The sequence below is a fragment of the Bicyclus anynana genome, chromosome 12 (assembly GCF_947172395.1).
Source record: "Bicyclus anynana chromosome 12, ilBicAnyn1.1, whole genome shotgun sequence".
Lineage (NCBI taxonomy): Eukaryota > Metazoa > Arthropoda > Insecta > Lepidoptera > Nymphalidae > Bicyclus > Bicyclus anynana.
Genome location: NC_069094.1, coordinates 11,986,800 through 11,998,941, shown reverse-complemented (window position 1 = coordinate 11,998,941; position 12,142 = coordinate 11,986,800). Strand labels below are relative to the sequence as shown.

Below are 12,142 nucleotides of genomic sequence, written 5' to 3'. Positions count from 1 at the left end.
TATATTAAACAAAATTATTTTCCAGCATAATAAAGTTATTGATTATACTTTGAAATATAAATAGCTGATAACATCTATACGTGAACTAATTCAATTATCGTGCCGCCATCTAAAAGTTTTTCCAATAAAATTATCCGCTTCATATCACAAAGGGCTTCAAATTTACACAGAATAGGTTTATTGAGGAGGCGAAAATTGTACAATACTAAAAATTTTATAACTGGGTATTTATTAGGTATACCTAACTTAATTTTTCCTTTATACTATGCAAAGAGATTTTTTTTTTGAATGTGTATATGAGTACTTAAATAATCAATAATATTATTAAAAGGATTTTTTCCTCGCTCGTTTGTAGCTTGTTACTATAATGATTTTAAAAAATCTTTCACAAATGGAAAGCGTCATTATCACCAAGTAACACAAACGCTATATTTGAACTTCGTATTTTTTTTAAATGTCTCAGTGTAAAATATTTTAATTTAATTATATTTGTAATACTTACTTGCATAGATTTATAACACATAGATAGTGTATAGTCGCGGGATTCGTAAGCCGTTTTATGTGCCCCGAAATGGGAGCCCTTGACTCATCGCTACGCTACGATAAGTGCGCTTGTGTGCGTGTTGGCAAATGAAATTAGTTTAGCTCTTACGCTCACATAGTCACAGAAGTGGCTTCTTTTGGAGTGAAAAATTGTTAGATGCTGCGTGTCTATAAGTTATTAGTTTAATGCCCGTTTTCACCAACGTTTCCTAAATTTTAGGGACTACTTACGCAACTTTAAGTAACATTTATCTACTGACTATTTCGTTTTCACCAACCATTAGGAAACACCTAACCGCTTAAGAGACTCCTTAAGATTAGGAGCCCGAATATTCACTACCTAACGGGGTCCTAGCAAAGAAATGATTGACAATGAGACGCCATTTTATTTCTTTTGCTAAAATGGAAGGACAGCTAAGTTATTTTTTGGACGATATTGAAGCTTTTGAAACATTGGCGCAAATTTCTAATTCTAGAATTTTTCCGAGACCACGAATTTACCGTGAATGATAAGATTTCTTTGCTAAGTATGACGACAAAGACTTTTTTGTTACATATAGGTTATTTACCTACTTGTTTTTAAAAAGATTCAGACCATCTCATAGTCTATGGACTGTGGTTTAGTTTTGTGTAAATAAAACAATTATTTTTCCGTACTCTTTATTCAGAAAACACTTACATACATCGTTTACCGTAATTGATACATTATAAGGTAATAACATCAATAATATTATCATCGAATTCGAATGCATTTAACCAAATATTTGGCTGTATATTTGGTCAAAACTTATATATTGTCTTGGGTCAATTCGTCCCCGCATACATCTAGTTATTCTTAATAATGTCAATAGAACTCCTTATTTAGATATAATTGAATATATTTATCAACTATACTCATAATAAAAGAGACACCGAGACGATCAAATGCCATGCTGCGTCTAATAAAGTTTCCGCAAGACGTATGATTTGTCGTGATATTATTACATATGTAAAAAGAAAGTAAATGGTTATTGATTTTATGTAGACTAGCTGACGCCGCGAGGTTATATCTGCGTGGTTCACGTTTCCGTCGGAAAACGGGGATAATATACTTATAGCCTTTTTGACAAATGGGTTTATCTAACACTGAAAGAATTTTCCAAATCGGACCAGTAGTTCCTGAGATTAGCGAGTTCAATCAAACAAACTCTTCAGCTTTATATATTAGTATAGAATATAGATATAGATTTTAAACTAAAAACAACTTGAACTTTTCAATAATATACCAAAAAAAATCTCCATATAATTTTATGGTAATTCAATATCGACACCAAACGATCAATAAACGTATAGGTTACCTATATCAAAAAGTGTAATGTAATAGTGTTAACCTTTATATTAGCAGTTGATCGTCTCGGGTGCCCTTATTATTCAGTACTATTGTAGTAATAGAGTTAAGATAAGATAGAGAGAAGATGTAGGTATGTTATGCATTCAATTAATGTTGTTAATTTTGTGTGCTGGTACTCGTACATTCGTTGCCAGAGAAAGTAGTCGTTAGGGCCTAGATATTGTTAAGCACGTGGTAGATAAATGATACATAACGTGCTTACATAGCTTGGCAACATCGTTCGTAACACTCCCGATAGGCTGGGGGGCGTGTAGCGATGAATGTAAAGCCCACGTGTTGCACCTCACTTCCCCGCACGCACGATTTCGCACCCGCGCAGTGTCCCCCCGTCGCCCGCATATCATGAGACCGTCATCAACGAACTTGCCAGACTATAGTCAGCAATGCTTCTTCACTGTTCAAGGTTCACTGCTTATTGATCAGTGTGTTGACTTAATTAAGGAACACAATGTTTTTTGATTACAATTATGTGTAGCTGCATCGATATAAATAGTTAGATGGGCCCCTCTATACTAAAGAACGTACAATTTTATGTCATTACCCAAAGACGTGCACGTATCTTAGTACGTAACAAGCGCATGCTGTGAGTGGACGTGGAAAAATATTTACTGTTTTTTTTTTTATTTTAATCCCTTAATTATGCCTTCGTGTTCATTTTGGAAGTGTAAAAACTTAAGCCGCAACATGAATAAAGAGAAATGTGTTACGAGTGATGACGTACTCAATGTGCGAAACCAATGACAATTCAGCGACGCTTTGAGGCCCATCTAACGATCTACGATCGATGTGTAGATGTACATCCCAATAGTTCGTCGCAAGGAAATATGTTGCAAGCTTCTTCTTTTTTATAAGCAAATCTGTAGATACTTTGATCGCCACAGAGTTACTGGAAACTTTGGACGGACACAGATGCTGTTAAGTCGAACAGGGAGTGATAAGGCCCAGTTATCACAAAACCGTGTTAAGTTGTTGCTCTACCTCAATTTTTTTCCTATAACGCAAAGACACGCGGGGCCCTGGGTGGGCAACAATTCTGAGTGCCCATCATATTTATTCATAAGAAAAGAAAAGCTTAATCGTAAGCCCCATTTTAATTTGTAATTATATTAAGATATCTCAAATTATTACTCGTATGTTATCATCAACGAAACATATTCGGCTCACTGTTGAGCACGAGTCTCCTGAATAAGGCTAATAATCCACCACGAACTGGATTACGAACCTACGCCCTCCGAATCGAAGGAAGAGGATTCCACTGGGCTGTTACGGCTCAAATCAAATTGTTGTGTACCCCTGCACTACTCAAAATTGTCCTGTGAATTAAGTGCCAACAACGTATCTCTCTTTACCTTAACCATTACTCTTAATAGTATTAAGCTTACACATATGTATACAATTAATACGAAAAGCTTTGGTTTACGAGGTTCTCATAACACGTATTTACGCTAATATAGAAACTAAACAAATATATTACAATTAAAAAAGATAAAATGTAAAACTATTACCACACTGGATAAAAAAACCGTCGCGATTGTTTGCTACAAGTCCTTATTTATGAAACAATGTTGCGAAAATTATTTTAAGAGACGTCTACAACAATCGCGGCGCTTTTTAAAAATATTTTTATAAAGATTTTTATTTTAAAGAATATAAGCCATGTCTCATGACTAATATTCCTTTTCCTCCTCCAATTAAGTGAAGCTATTGGAAGGATTTGAAGAATAGAACAATAAACCAACGGGAGGATCGAACCTAAGATCTTTTGGATTTGAGTTCGGATCCTGTTGGATCTATTGAGGCTTCAATAACAGATAAGTCGACCGAATCATAAAAATAGAAATGCTGTTTCATGATATTAAAAGTGTAAAATGTTTTATATAAAATCAGTCATATTGTTAATATTAGTAACCATATAAGAGCCTAATCAAAAATTCATTTCTATATGTGGGAAGTATCATAATACAGCATTTCTATTTTTTAATACTGATGAAAATTGCTTTAAGTTTTATCGATATGATTAATATCAGTCGCCTCAGGATTTCATACCAAATCAATTAATACTAACTTATAAAAAATATTTACATTCACTAAGTATTAATTCATTTACAGGCGATTCACACACATCACGGCATTTCTCTGTTTATAAAATTGCACATATTCTTGTAGGTAATATCATCGAATTTTTTTTATTAGTACGTGACACATAGCAAAATCTCAAATAATATAATAAAAATAGTCGCTCCGGTTAATGGTGTCGTGTGTGGATGCCTTAACGATAGTTATAATTGCACCATAAGTAATAAGCACTCCCATCCTTATATACAAATAAAAAAGTTATTTATATATTTTTTAATACTCTGAAAACATTTTACAATAGGTATTTAAACACAATCGTTATAAATAACTACGTAAGCATAATGTTATAAATATTGGTATTTCGATATAATATATTATTATTAAAATTGGGTATATTATATTCAAACATCAGTAAAATTCCTAAAATTTGGAGAAAATGCAACATTATGAAGATATTATCTAGGTAGATTTAGATTTACAATTGGAATGTAAAATTATCATTTAATAGGTTTAAAATTCAATTTTGATTTTCTTAAAAACAAGGCACTACAAACAGGTAGGGGAAAATATAAATTAATATGAAAAATATATTTTAATTCAAATTAAATAATTTATAGCTATATACCTAATATTATATGTTATATATTATTTTAGTATTTCATAGAACCAAAGATATAATTATCTTGTATATACTGTCAAAGCGGACAAAATTACTTTAATTTTATTTATAAAGATCTTTACATGACATTGAATCAAATATATAATGCATATTGCTATAGCAAATAAATCTGTGTACTTAAGTTAGTATCAAAATAAATCCATCATTAAAAACGCGTTCATACTAAATAGTCATTAAAGGTTTTTTATTAATGACAACTTAGCCCTTAACTACAGTGTCACCTAATGGTAAGTGAGGATGCAATCTAAGATTTACCTAAGACCTTACTAACAACCTCCAACAGCCAGACCTGGACCAAATACTCGTATGAAAACCTCAATAGGCTCAGCCAGGGATCGAACCCAGGACCTGCGTCTTATAAATCGACCACGCAAACCACTGCGCCACGGAGGCCGTCGAAAGGTTAGAAGTAAATCGTACCGATTTTATACAATTTATAAGCTACTAAGAAGTTTACGTCAGACAGATTTCAAACTTCAAAGAAAGCATAAAAGCTCAACCTTTTGAAAAGGCCAGGTGTTCAAAGTTTGAAGACGCGGCTTGTTCTGCCACTTATTGCATGAATATCGGCTTCAGGTTCAATCGACGATAACCGTACATTCCTTCAAATACGAATAAATTCTGACAACTTTCGCTACGGACGTGATTTCTGTTTCGAAGTTATATTTATTAGATTTTTATTTACCGTTTACTGGTTTAAAATGCATAGCAAGTACGAGAACTATAAATAATTCTCAAGTAATTTAGAAATTCTATTTCGAATGAGTTGATTATTTTATGCCACGTCATTTATGATATTCTACTTCGAATGCTTGGCACAAATGGTGTATTAAGTATTACTTCAGTGTTATGCATATCCCTCTGTAAAGTGACAAAATGTTTCCCTCACGAAACGCGTATTTGAAATTTTTGAACCTTGGATATTTGAAACTCATCATAATTTTCTTACTAAAAGAAAACTGATAGTTTCATTACAAGTTTACTTCCTACACGTTACGTTTTATGTTGTTTTAAAATAAATGAATCTATAACTATTATTATAATTATTCGAAAGAATTTGTTGACTGGATTATGATAATATTTTTTTTTTCGTGTTGAGTAAGTGCCGATGGCTCCATGTGGGACCACTACAGTGACACTGGGGGGTTTGGGCGAGCGCAGAAGCATCGCCTGATGAGACCCGAAGGCTGAAATAAAGATAGAGGACGGAACGATTCTCTAAGGGCGTCTCCTATGAGACTCGGTCCTCGGCTTAGAGGGTCATTCTGGAGGCGATAATTATGATCCAGTCAACGTCAATGCCGCAAGTAATTTATTCACTCTATTTCGTCACATCACCGAGATGTCCCCCGAGATGATTTTTGGTAATGGAACGTAACCGAATATCCGAAACTTTTTCAAATTTCAATTTCCAAATGAAGACGAACATTTTCAGTTCGGCAAGCCCTTGAGAAATAAAACAAACGAACTCGGAAATGTAATTAATCAACATTTCTAATAATAAAAAGAAATCAATTGTATTCTTGCATAAAATAATTTTCACATAAAAAAACATACATACAGTCGAATAAAGAACCATCTGCATTTTGGAAGTCGGTTTAAAATGCCTTCATCAAATTCAAAACGCTTACAATTGTTGGCAGTGTCAAGCATTCTGTTTCGTATTTTCATAGAGATTCTAAAATAGCTAGAAATATCATGCTCGTAGAGAACTTTTCTTTTTTAAGCAGTTTTATATGATTATATGATATATTTCAAACGCACATTCATTACAAATATTTATACCTAAATTGGTAACTATCTAAACATCTTAAGTATTGTTTTCAGTACCTACTTAATTGAAATTGAGACTGATACGATTCTATTACGGTTACAATTAGCTGTAATGGACAAAACATTTTCTTTATAAAATTTGTTAGATTGTAAATTCAACAAACTTTAAAAAATACGTTTGTTGCTACTATTTTCCCATTAATTTATGGATTTATATATCATTTTGCACACATGAGATTATAAATAACATATTGTTTCAGAAAGCATTCCAGCTTTTAGTAAGTTCGATCACTATATCGTTTTAAGTATACAAACCACTTAGTATTCCAAAATCCTAGCAAATACAAAGGAAATGAACAGAAGGCTCAAAGGATAAGCTACGCGTGTCTTGTCGCTGGCTCCAGTGGCTCTGATGTCGCTCTCAAGTACGAAAGGCTCATCTATGACGTGAATAATGCCGTTAGTGCATTCGACGTCTGGCCTGAACACGTGGATCCAACGGCCGTTCCACTCGACGTAATAATCTGATTAGGAAAACAACTCATAAATGAATTAAATAAAAAAAAAGTAAATAAAATGAAAAAAATAAGAAACCCGAATGCTTATATTGTTTGCTGAATTTAATTAAATATGCAATTTCGAAAAGGGCACATGTCTGAAAAGCCTAAGTGTATAATTTCTAAAAGTAACTATTGTGTTACATTTTGGTGTTAATTACTCTAAGTATGTTATAGATGATAGATAATATTTTATATTTGTGAGATGTTTGTGCAGAATATCCGACCTGTGCCCTTTTCGAAATTGCATATTCAATTATACCTCATAATAATGTTGAAAATCGGTAAGCGAAAGCTGTATAAAATTTATAAAGAATAAAACAAAGTGATAAATAATAAGACATAAATAAAAGTTTGATAAATCGAGTCATGTTTTTGTGTCCTGACTCTTAATCGCGGTCTCATCGATGAAAACGCAAAAGATGTTCAATAAATAAATAACAAAAACCATTGTGAGTGTTTTCCATAATTTTGAAAACCAGTTAAACTGACACGAGCAAAAAGCCATGATTCTATACTACAGCCTTTCTTGATAAGTACTGTTTATCAACAAAGAAATTAAAAATGAAGGTAGAAAACGCATATCATTTCATAACTTATTTATTTTAAATCATGTATTGTTTGTTTATAAAATGTTATATAAAATATATTAACCATATCTAATTGTTCTAAGCTGATTAATCAAATTTATTTTTATTAATTTAAGAACAAGCTACATAAAATTATTATTAGTTGTCAAATGACTAGTGATTTATACCCTCATTTTTAATTTGTTTGTTGGTAAACAGTACTCATCAAGAAAGGCTATAGTATATAAGGCTATATATTAAAAAGTAAGAAGAAATACTTACTTTTATCTGATTCTTTGACGCGTAACCGCAGAGGGTCCCGTGAAGTGGGCAGGACGAATGGATGCGTTTCGTTGGCTAACTGTTTCAGATCCGAAACGGTGTAGGAACGGTCTGCCCGAATCATGTGCCGCTCCAGAATTTGTTTTGTCTGGAAGTTATAGATTAAATTAAAAAAAAAAAACTCTTATAAATTTGAAAGTCAGTTTGTTACGATTTCACGACTAAACCATTAAACCGATTTTAAAAATTCTTTCATCAATGGATGCCATTTTTCATGGATAAATGATCTTGATTGTACCGGCAAAGGCGTATCGCCAAACGATTTAGCATTCCGGTACGATGTCGTATAGAAACTAAAAGGGGTATGGATTTCATCCTCCTCCTAACAAGTAACCTCGCTTCCATCTTAGATTGCATCATCACTTACTCTCAGGTGAGATTACAGTCAAGGGCTAATTTGTAAAGAATAAAAACAATGTCCATTGTCTTTAGTTTATAGTAAGTAATTGTTAAAAAATAAACTAAGTTCTCCCAGTCATATACTCGTAAAGCCCACTATTCATAAGTGTTTTTGCTGCTAAAAGAACGGGCACTTCATCCCTGGTTGGGAAAAGATCGTAAAGTCGGAGCCAAAGTCACACTGATACGAGTATGCTACCAAAATCTAAGGGATCCCGCACACAGCTCATCACCTGTGTGTTTATTAACAATATTGTTGACCGACTTATTTGACCGAGGGATGTGTGGGCACCCTTATTGTGGGTTCCACACAACTCTCGCTACGCATCCTTGCACATTTCTGATGGAGAGACAGGACGTTCCGCTTAACTCTAGACCGCTACTCTAGAATGTCTCTCAAATTAGAAATTTCATACAGTGACAGTTTTTTTTTACAAAAAGTCTGGGTTTTGCGACAATAGAATATAAAAGTTGGCTCCTGTGTAAAATATTTTTTGCCTTCAAAACAAGTCTTTTTAAGGAAAGAAAGGTTTAACATAAGAGCGTTTTATAAATTACGGTGTTTTCAGTGTTTATTTAGTTTTATTTATTATGTTGAGGACCCAAGTATGTGACATCTAAATGTAACTAGCTAATACTGCTGGCTTCGTCTGCAAGGTATTATAAGCCAAATCTATTGAATACTAGCTGACGCCGCGCGGTATTACCCGCGTGGTTCCCGTTCCCGTACGTGAACGGGGATAATATATAGCCTATAGCATTACTCGACAAATGAGCTATCTAACACAGATTTTTTTTTAAATCGGACCAGTTCCTGAGATAAGCGCGTTCAATCAAACAAACAAACAAACTCTTCAGCTTTATATATTAGTATAGAGTATAGATATAGATAATCAATATACTCCTTCCCCTCCCTATGAGTCATAAAGCTGGGTGGATACGAAAAAAATTCCAACTGGAATAAACTACAATATTACAACAAAAAACTATTCTTAAATGTTTTTGTTTGTTGTATGAACTATGAAATATAGTAGAAAACTATTCGAAATTCGAATATACAATTCGAATTTTAAAATATTTACAATTCGAACTTGTGAACGTTGAAATAACAATATTAAAAAATCGAATGTTTGTAAAAACTTAAAATGTTCGAAGTTTAAATATCAATATTTAAAATTCGAACTTGTGAATGTCGAAACAATCCGGTAACAAATTCAAAATTCGAACATTCGAAGCAATACTTACGTAATACCCGAAATCCTCCCTGAAGAGCGCGTTATACGCCGAGGGATGCTTTATTTGGAATTTGAGCCAGGCGTGATCGCGCGGCACAAAATACGTGTACCGATGTTCCATCTCGTTCAGTTGGTGGTTGAACATCTGTCGCTTGCCGAGATTGTATGTGATGCTGTAACAGGAATTGTATTTGTATGCGAATATTATGTACATTTTCGTGGGATTGTATTCGACTTGGAACTTTGTTATTAAATACGAGTACGAGGTATTGGGAAATGCTAGTCATTATTATCAATTCGTATGTGATATTCATCATCGTTGAAAACCTTCAGTGTTCAAACGAAAATTAATCCATTGAACGTATGCTGAATAATGTTTTTTTTTATTATTAAATAACAGACAGTAAAAGAAAACAAAATCAGGAAAACTAACAGCCATTCTTTTTTTATTTAACGGGAGGAAAAGAAAGCAAAGACAAACTTCTAATAGTGTTTTTTTTTTTAATACACATGTGTTTTAATAAAACATATTTAGTATTTTGGTCTTTATTATCAACCTATTAATGTAAACATCATATCAATTGACAAATGTCATCTACCTTCTGTGTAATATCCACCACCAATTACATTTGTTACATAGAATCTCAATTTCGTATCAACTAGCATATCTCAAAGATAGTGAATTAGCCTGCAGAACGAGCTCTAACAGTGGAATTCATAGACGTTGCAGGGGCACCCCCAGGGGACTATTCACCTGCTGAGTGTCAAATTCTCATACGCGTAGAGTTTAAATTCGAAACTCAGCGGGTGAACGATCCCCTGGGGGCGCCCCCAAATCGTCCCCCTCCACCGTCAGTGTCATGTTGTTGTGATGGTTTATGACGTTGAAGTACAAATACCAGCGTGGAAGTGCCGTCGGTGTTTGATCTTGAACGATCCCCTGGGGGCACCCCCACAACGTCTATGAATTCCTCTGTTCTCTAACTCTTACTAACTTGAGCATAGGGTCTGTCTTCATCTTCTCGTATACCGTAGTATAGGGCACGCCGAGTACTCTGTCAATGATGTGGACGAAGCCGTTGGTCGCCGCTATGTTGGTCTGCGTCACAGTCGCGTTGACGCCGCCCCCCTCCACCGTCAGCGTCATGTTGTTGTGGTGGTTTATGACGTTGAAGTACAAATACCTTCGTGGAAGTGCCGTCGGTGCTTGATATATCTAAAAAGTATTCACATATTAAACCTTAACCTAATTTTTAAACGAAGATTCTTTAATACTGAATTTGTTATTAAAATGACTTCCACTAGATGGCGCATAGTAGACAAGGAACAGGACAGGATTCAGGAATATGCATGTATTTTTTTTTTGTATAAATTTAAATTGACTTCTAATGTAACATACTCGTAATTATGACAAAAGTAAAATTCTAACATTATGATTTTCTTTGTTTTCCGGGGATTTTAAACATTAACACAGATAATTAAGAAAATTCCTCGCGATGTTTTCATGCACACAACTGAAAAATTGGAGGGGCATGCCCCGGACCGAAATCGAACCCACACCCTCCGGAATCAGAGGCAGAGGTCATATCCACTGTGCTATCACGGCTCTCTGAAATTCATAAATTAAACAATTTATCTGAACTTGAATGACATGCATATTCCCTTTAAGTTTGTAGACGATAAATATGATAAGATAATTAAACATGCACATTAATAAATAAACAAATTGTTAACAAAACAATTAATCTTAATACTGTAATTTTTTCATAACATTATCGGTTTCGATTCAATAAAAGTATGTTATTTTGGAAAATTTATCCACATTTTGAAAAAAAACCTAAATATCTTATCGAAAATCTTCTAATATATGTATTTTAAAAATAATTTCAGAATCTCAATCTAATAAATTGTTGCTGCTAAATATTTTCCATTTATTATTTATTATCCATATTTAATTATCATGCCATTGAGTGATTTACATAAAGGGACTTCTGATCTCATTTAAAAATGCTAATAGGGTAACACAGTCATTCCCACAACATATTACAGGACATGCAGATTTGTTTATATACATAGCTACATATATTCATCTACTGCAACAAATCCTGACGAATATACCCTGTACGCACATATTTTAGTACTGTCATTAAAGTAGGGTAAAGTTTCCCAAGTCATACCATCATTTACGCCATGGCACGCCAGTCAAAGTTGTGATACCCTATTTTATTGACAATGTTAATATTATGTGTGTGTGTGTGCAGGGGGCAATTGTGGGTAAATTTGGGGTAATAATTGTCCACACAATCAATAACAGTCAATATTATTGACAATATCTAAGGTAATGTTAGGAAAAAATACCGTTATAATTGTCGGGAAACTAAATAATGGTATTACTTTATAGCCCAGGATCCGTGGAAAATTTTTACAAATTTTCGATTCTGGTAGCTAACCGGGTTACCAGGTAATAATAAATTCTGAGCGTCGAAACGAGATAATGTACTACGCAATTTGTAGGACATCAAGGCTGTTGATTAAGCAGCAATAAAAAAAACATCAAGAATTATCGTAAATAAAAAAGT

General features: G+C 33.6%; 1 protein-coding gene across 2 annotated transcripts in view; it reads right to left on the bottom strand.

The window, feature by feature from the left end:
* Positions 1-1,186: 1,186 nt before the first annotated feature.
* LOC112052757 (fasciclin-1) overlaps positions 1,187-12,142 on the bottom strand; it is a 147,895-nt gene continuing 136,939 nt past the window's right edge. For both annotated transcript variants that reach the window (XM_052884720.1, XM_024091961.2), the window contains 4 exons: positions 10,559-10,779; positions 9,574-9,736; positions 7,870-8,017; positions 1,187-6,985 (listed from right to left, as the gene is read on the bottom strand). In XM_052884720.1, coding sequence (XP_052740680.1) covers positions 6,780-6,985; positions 7,870-8,017; positions 9,574-9,736; positions 10,559-10,779 — 738 coding nt within the window. In that variant the 3' untranslated portion in view covers positions 1,187-6,779. The remainder of the gene's footprint in view (positions 6,986-7,869; positions 8,018-9,573; positions 9,737-10,558; positions 10,780-12,142) is intronic.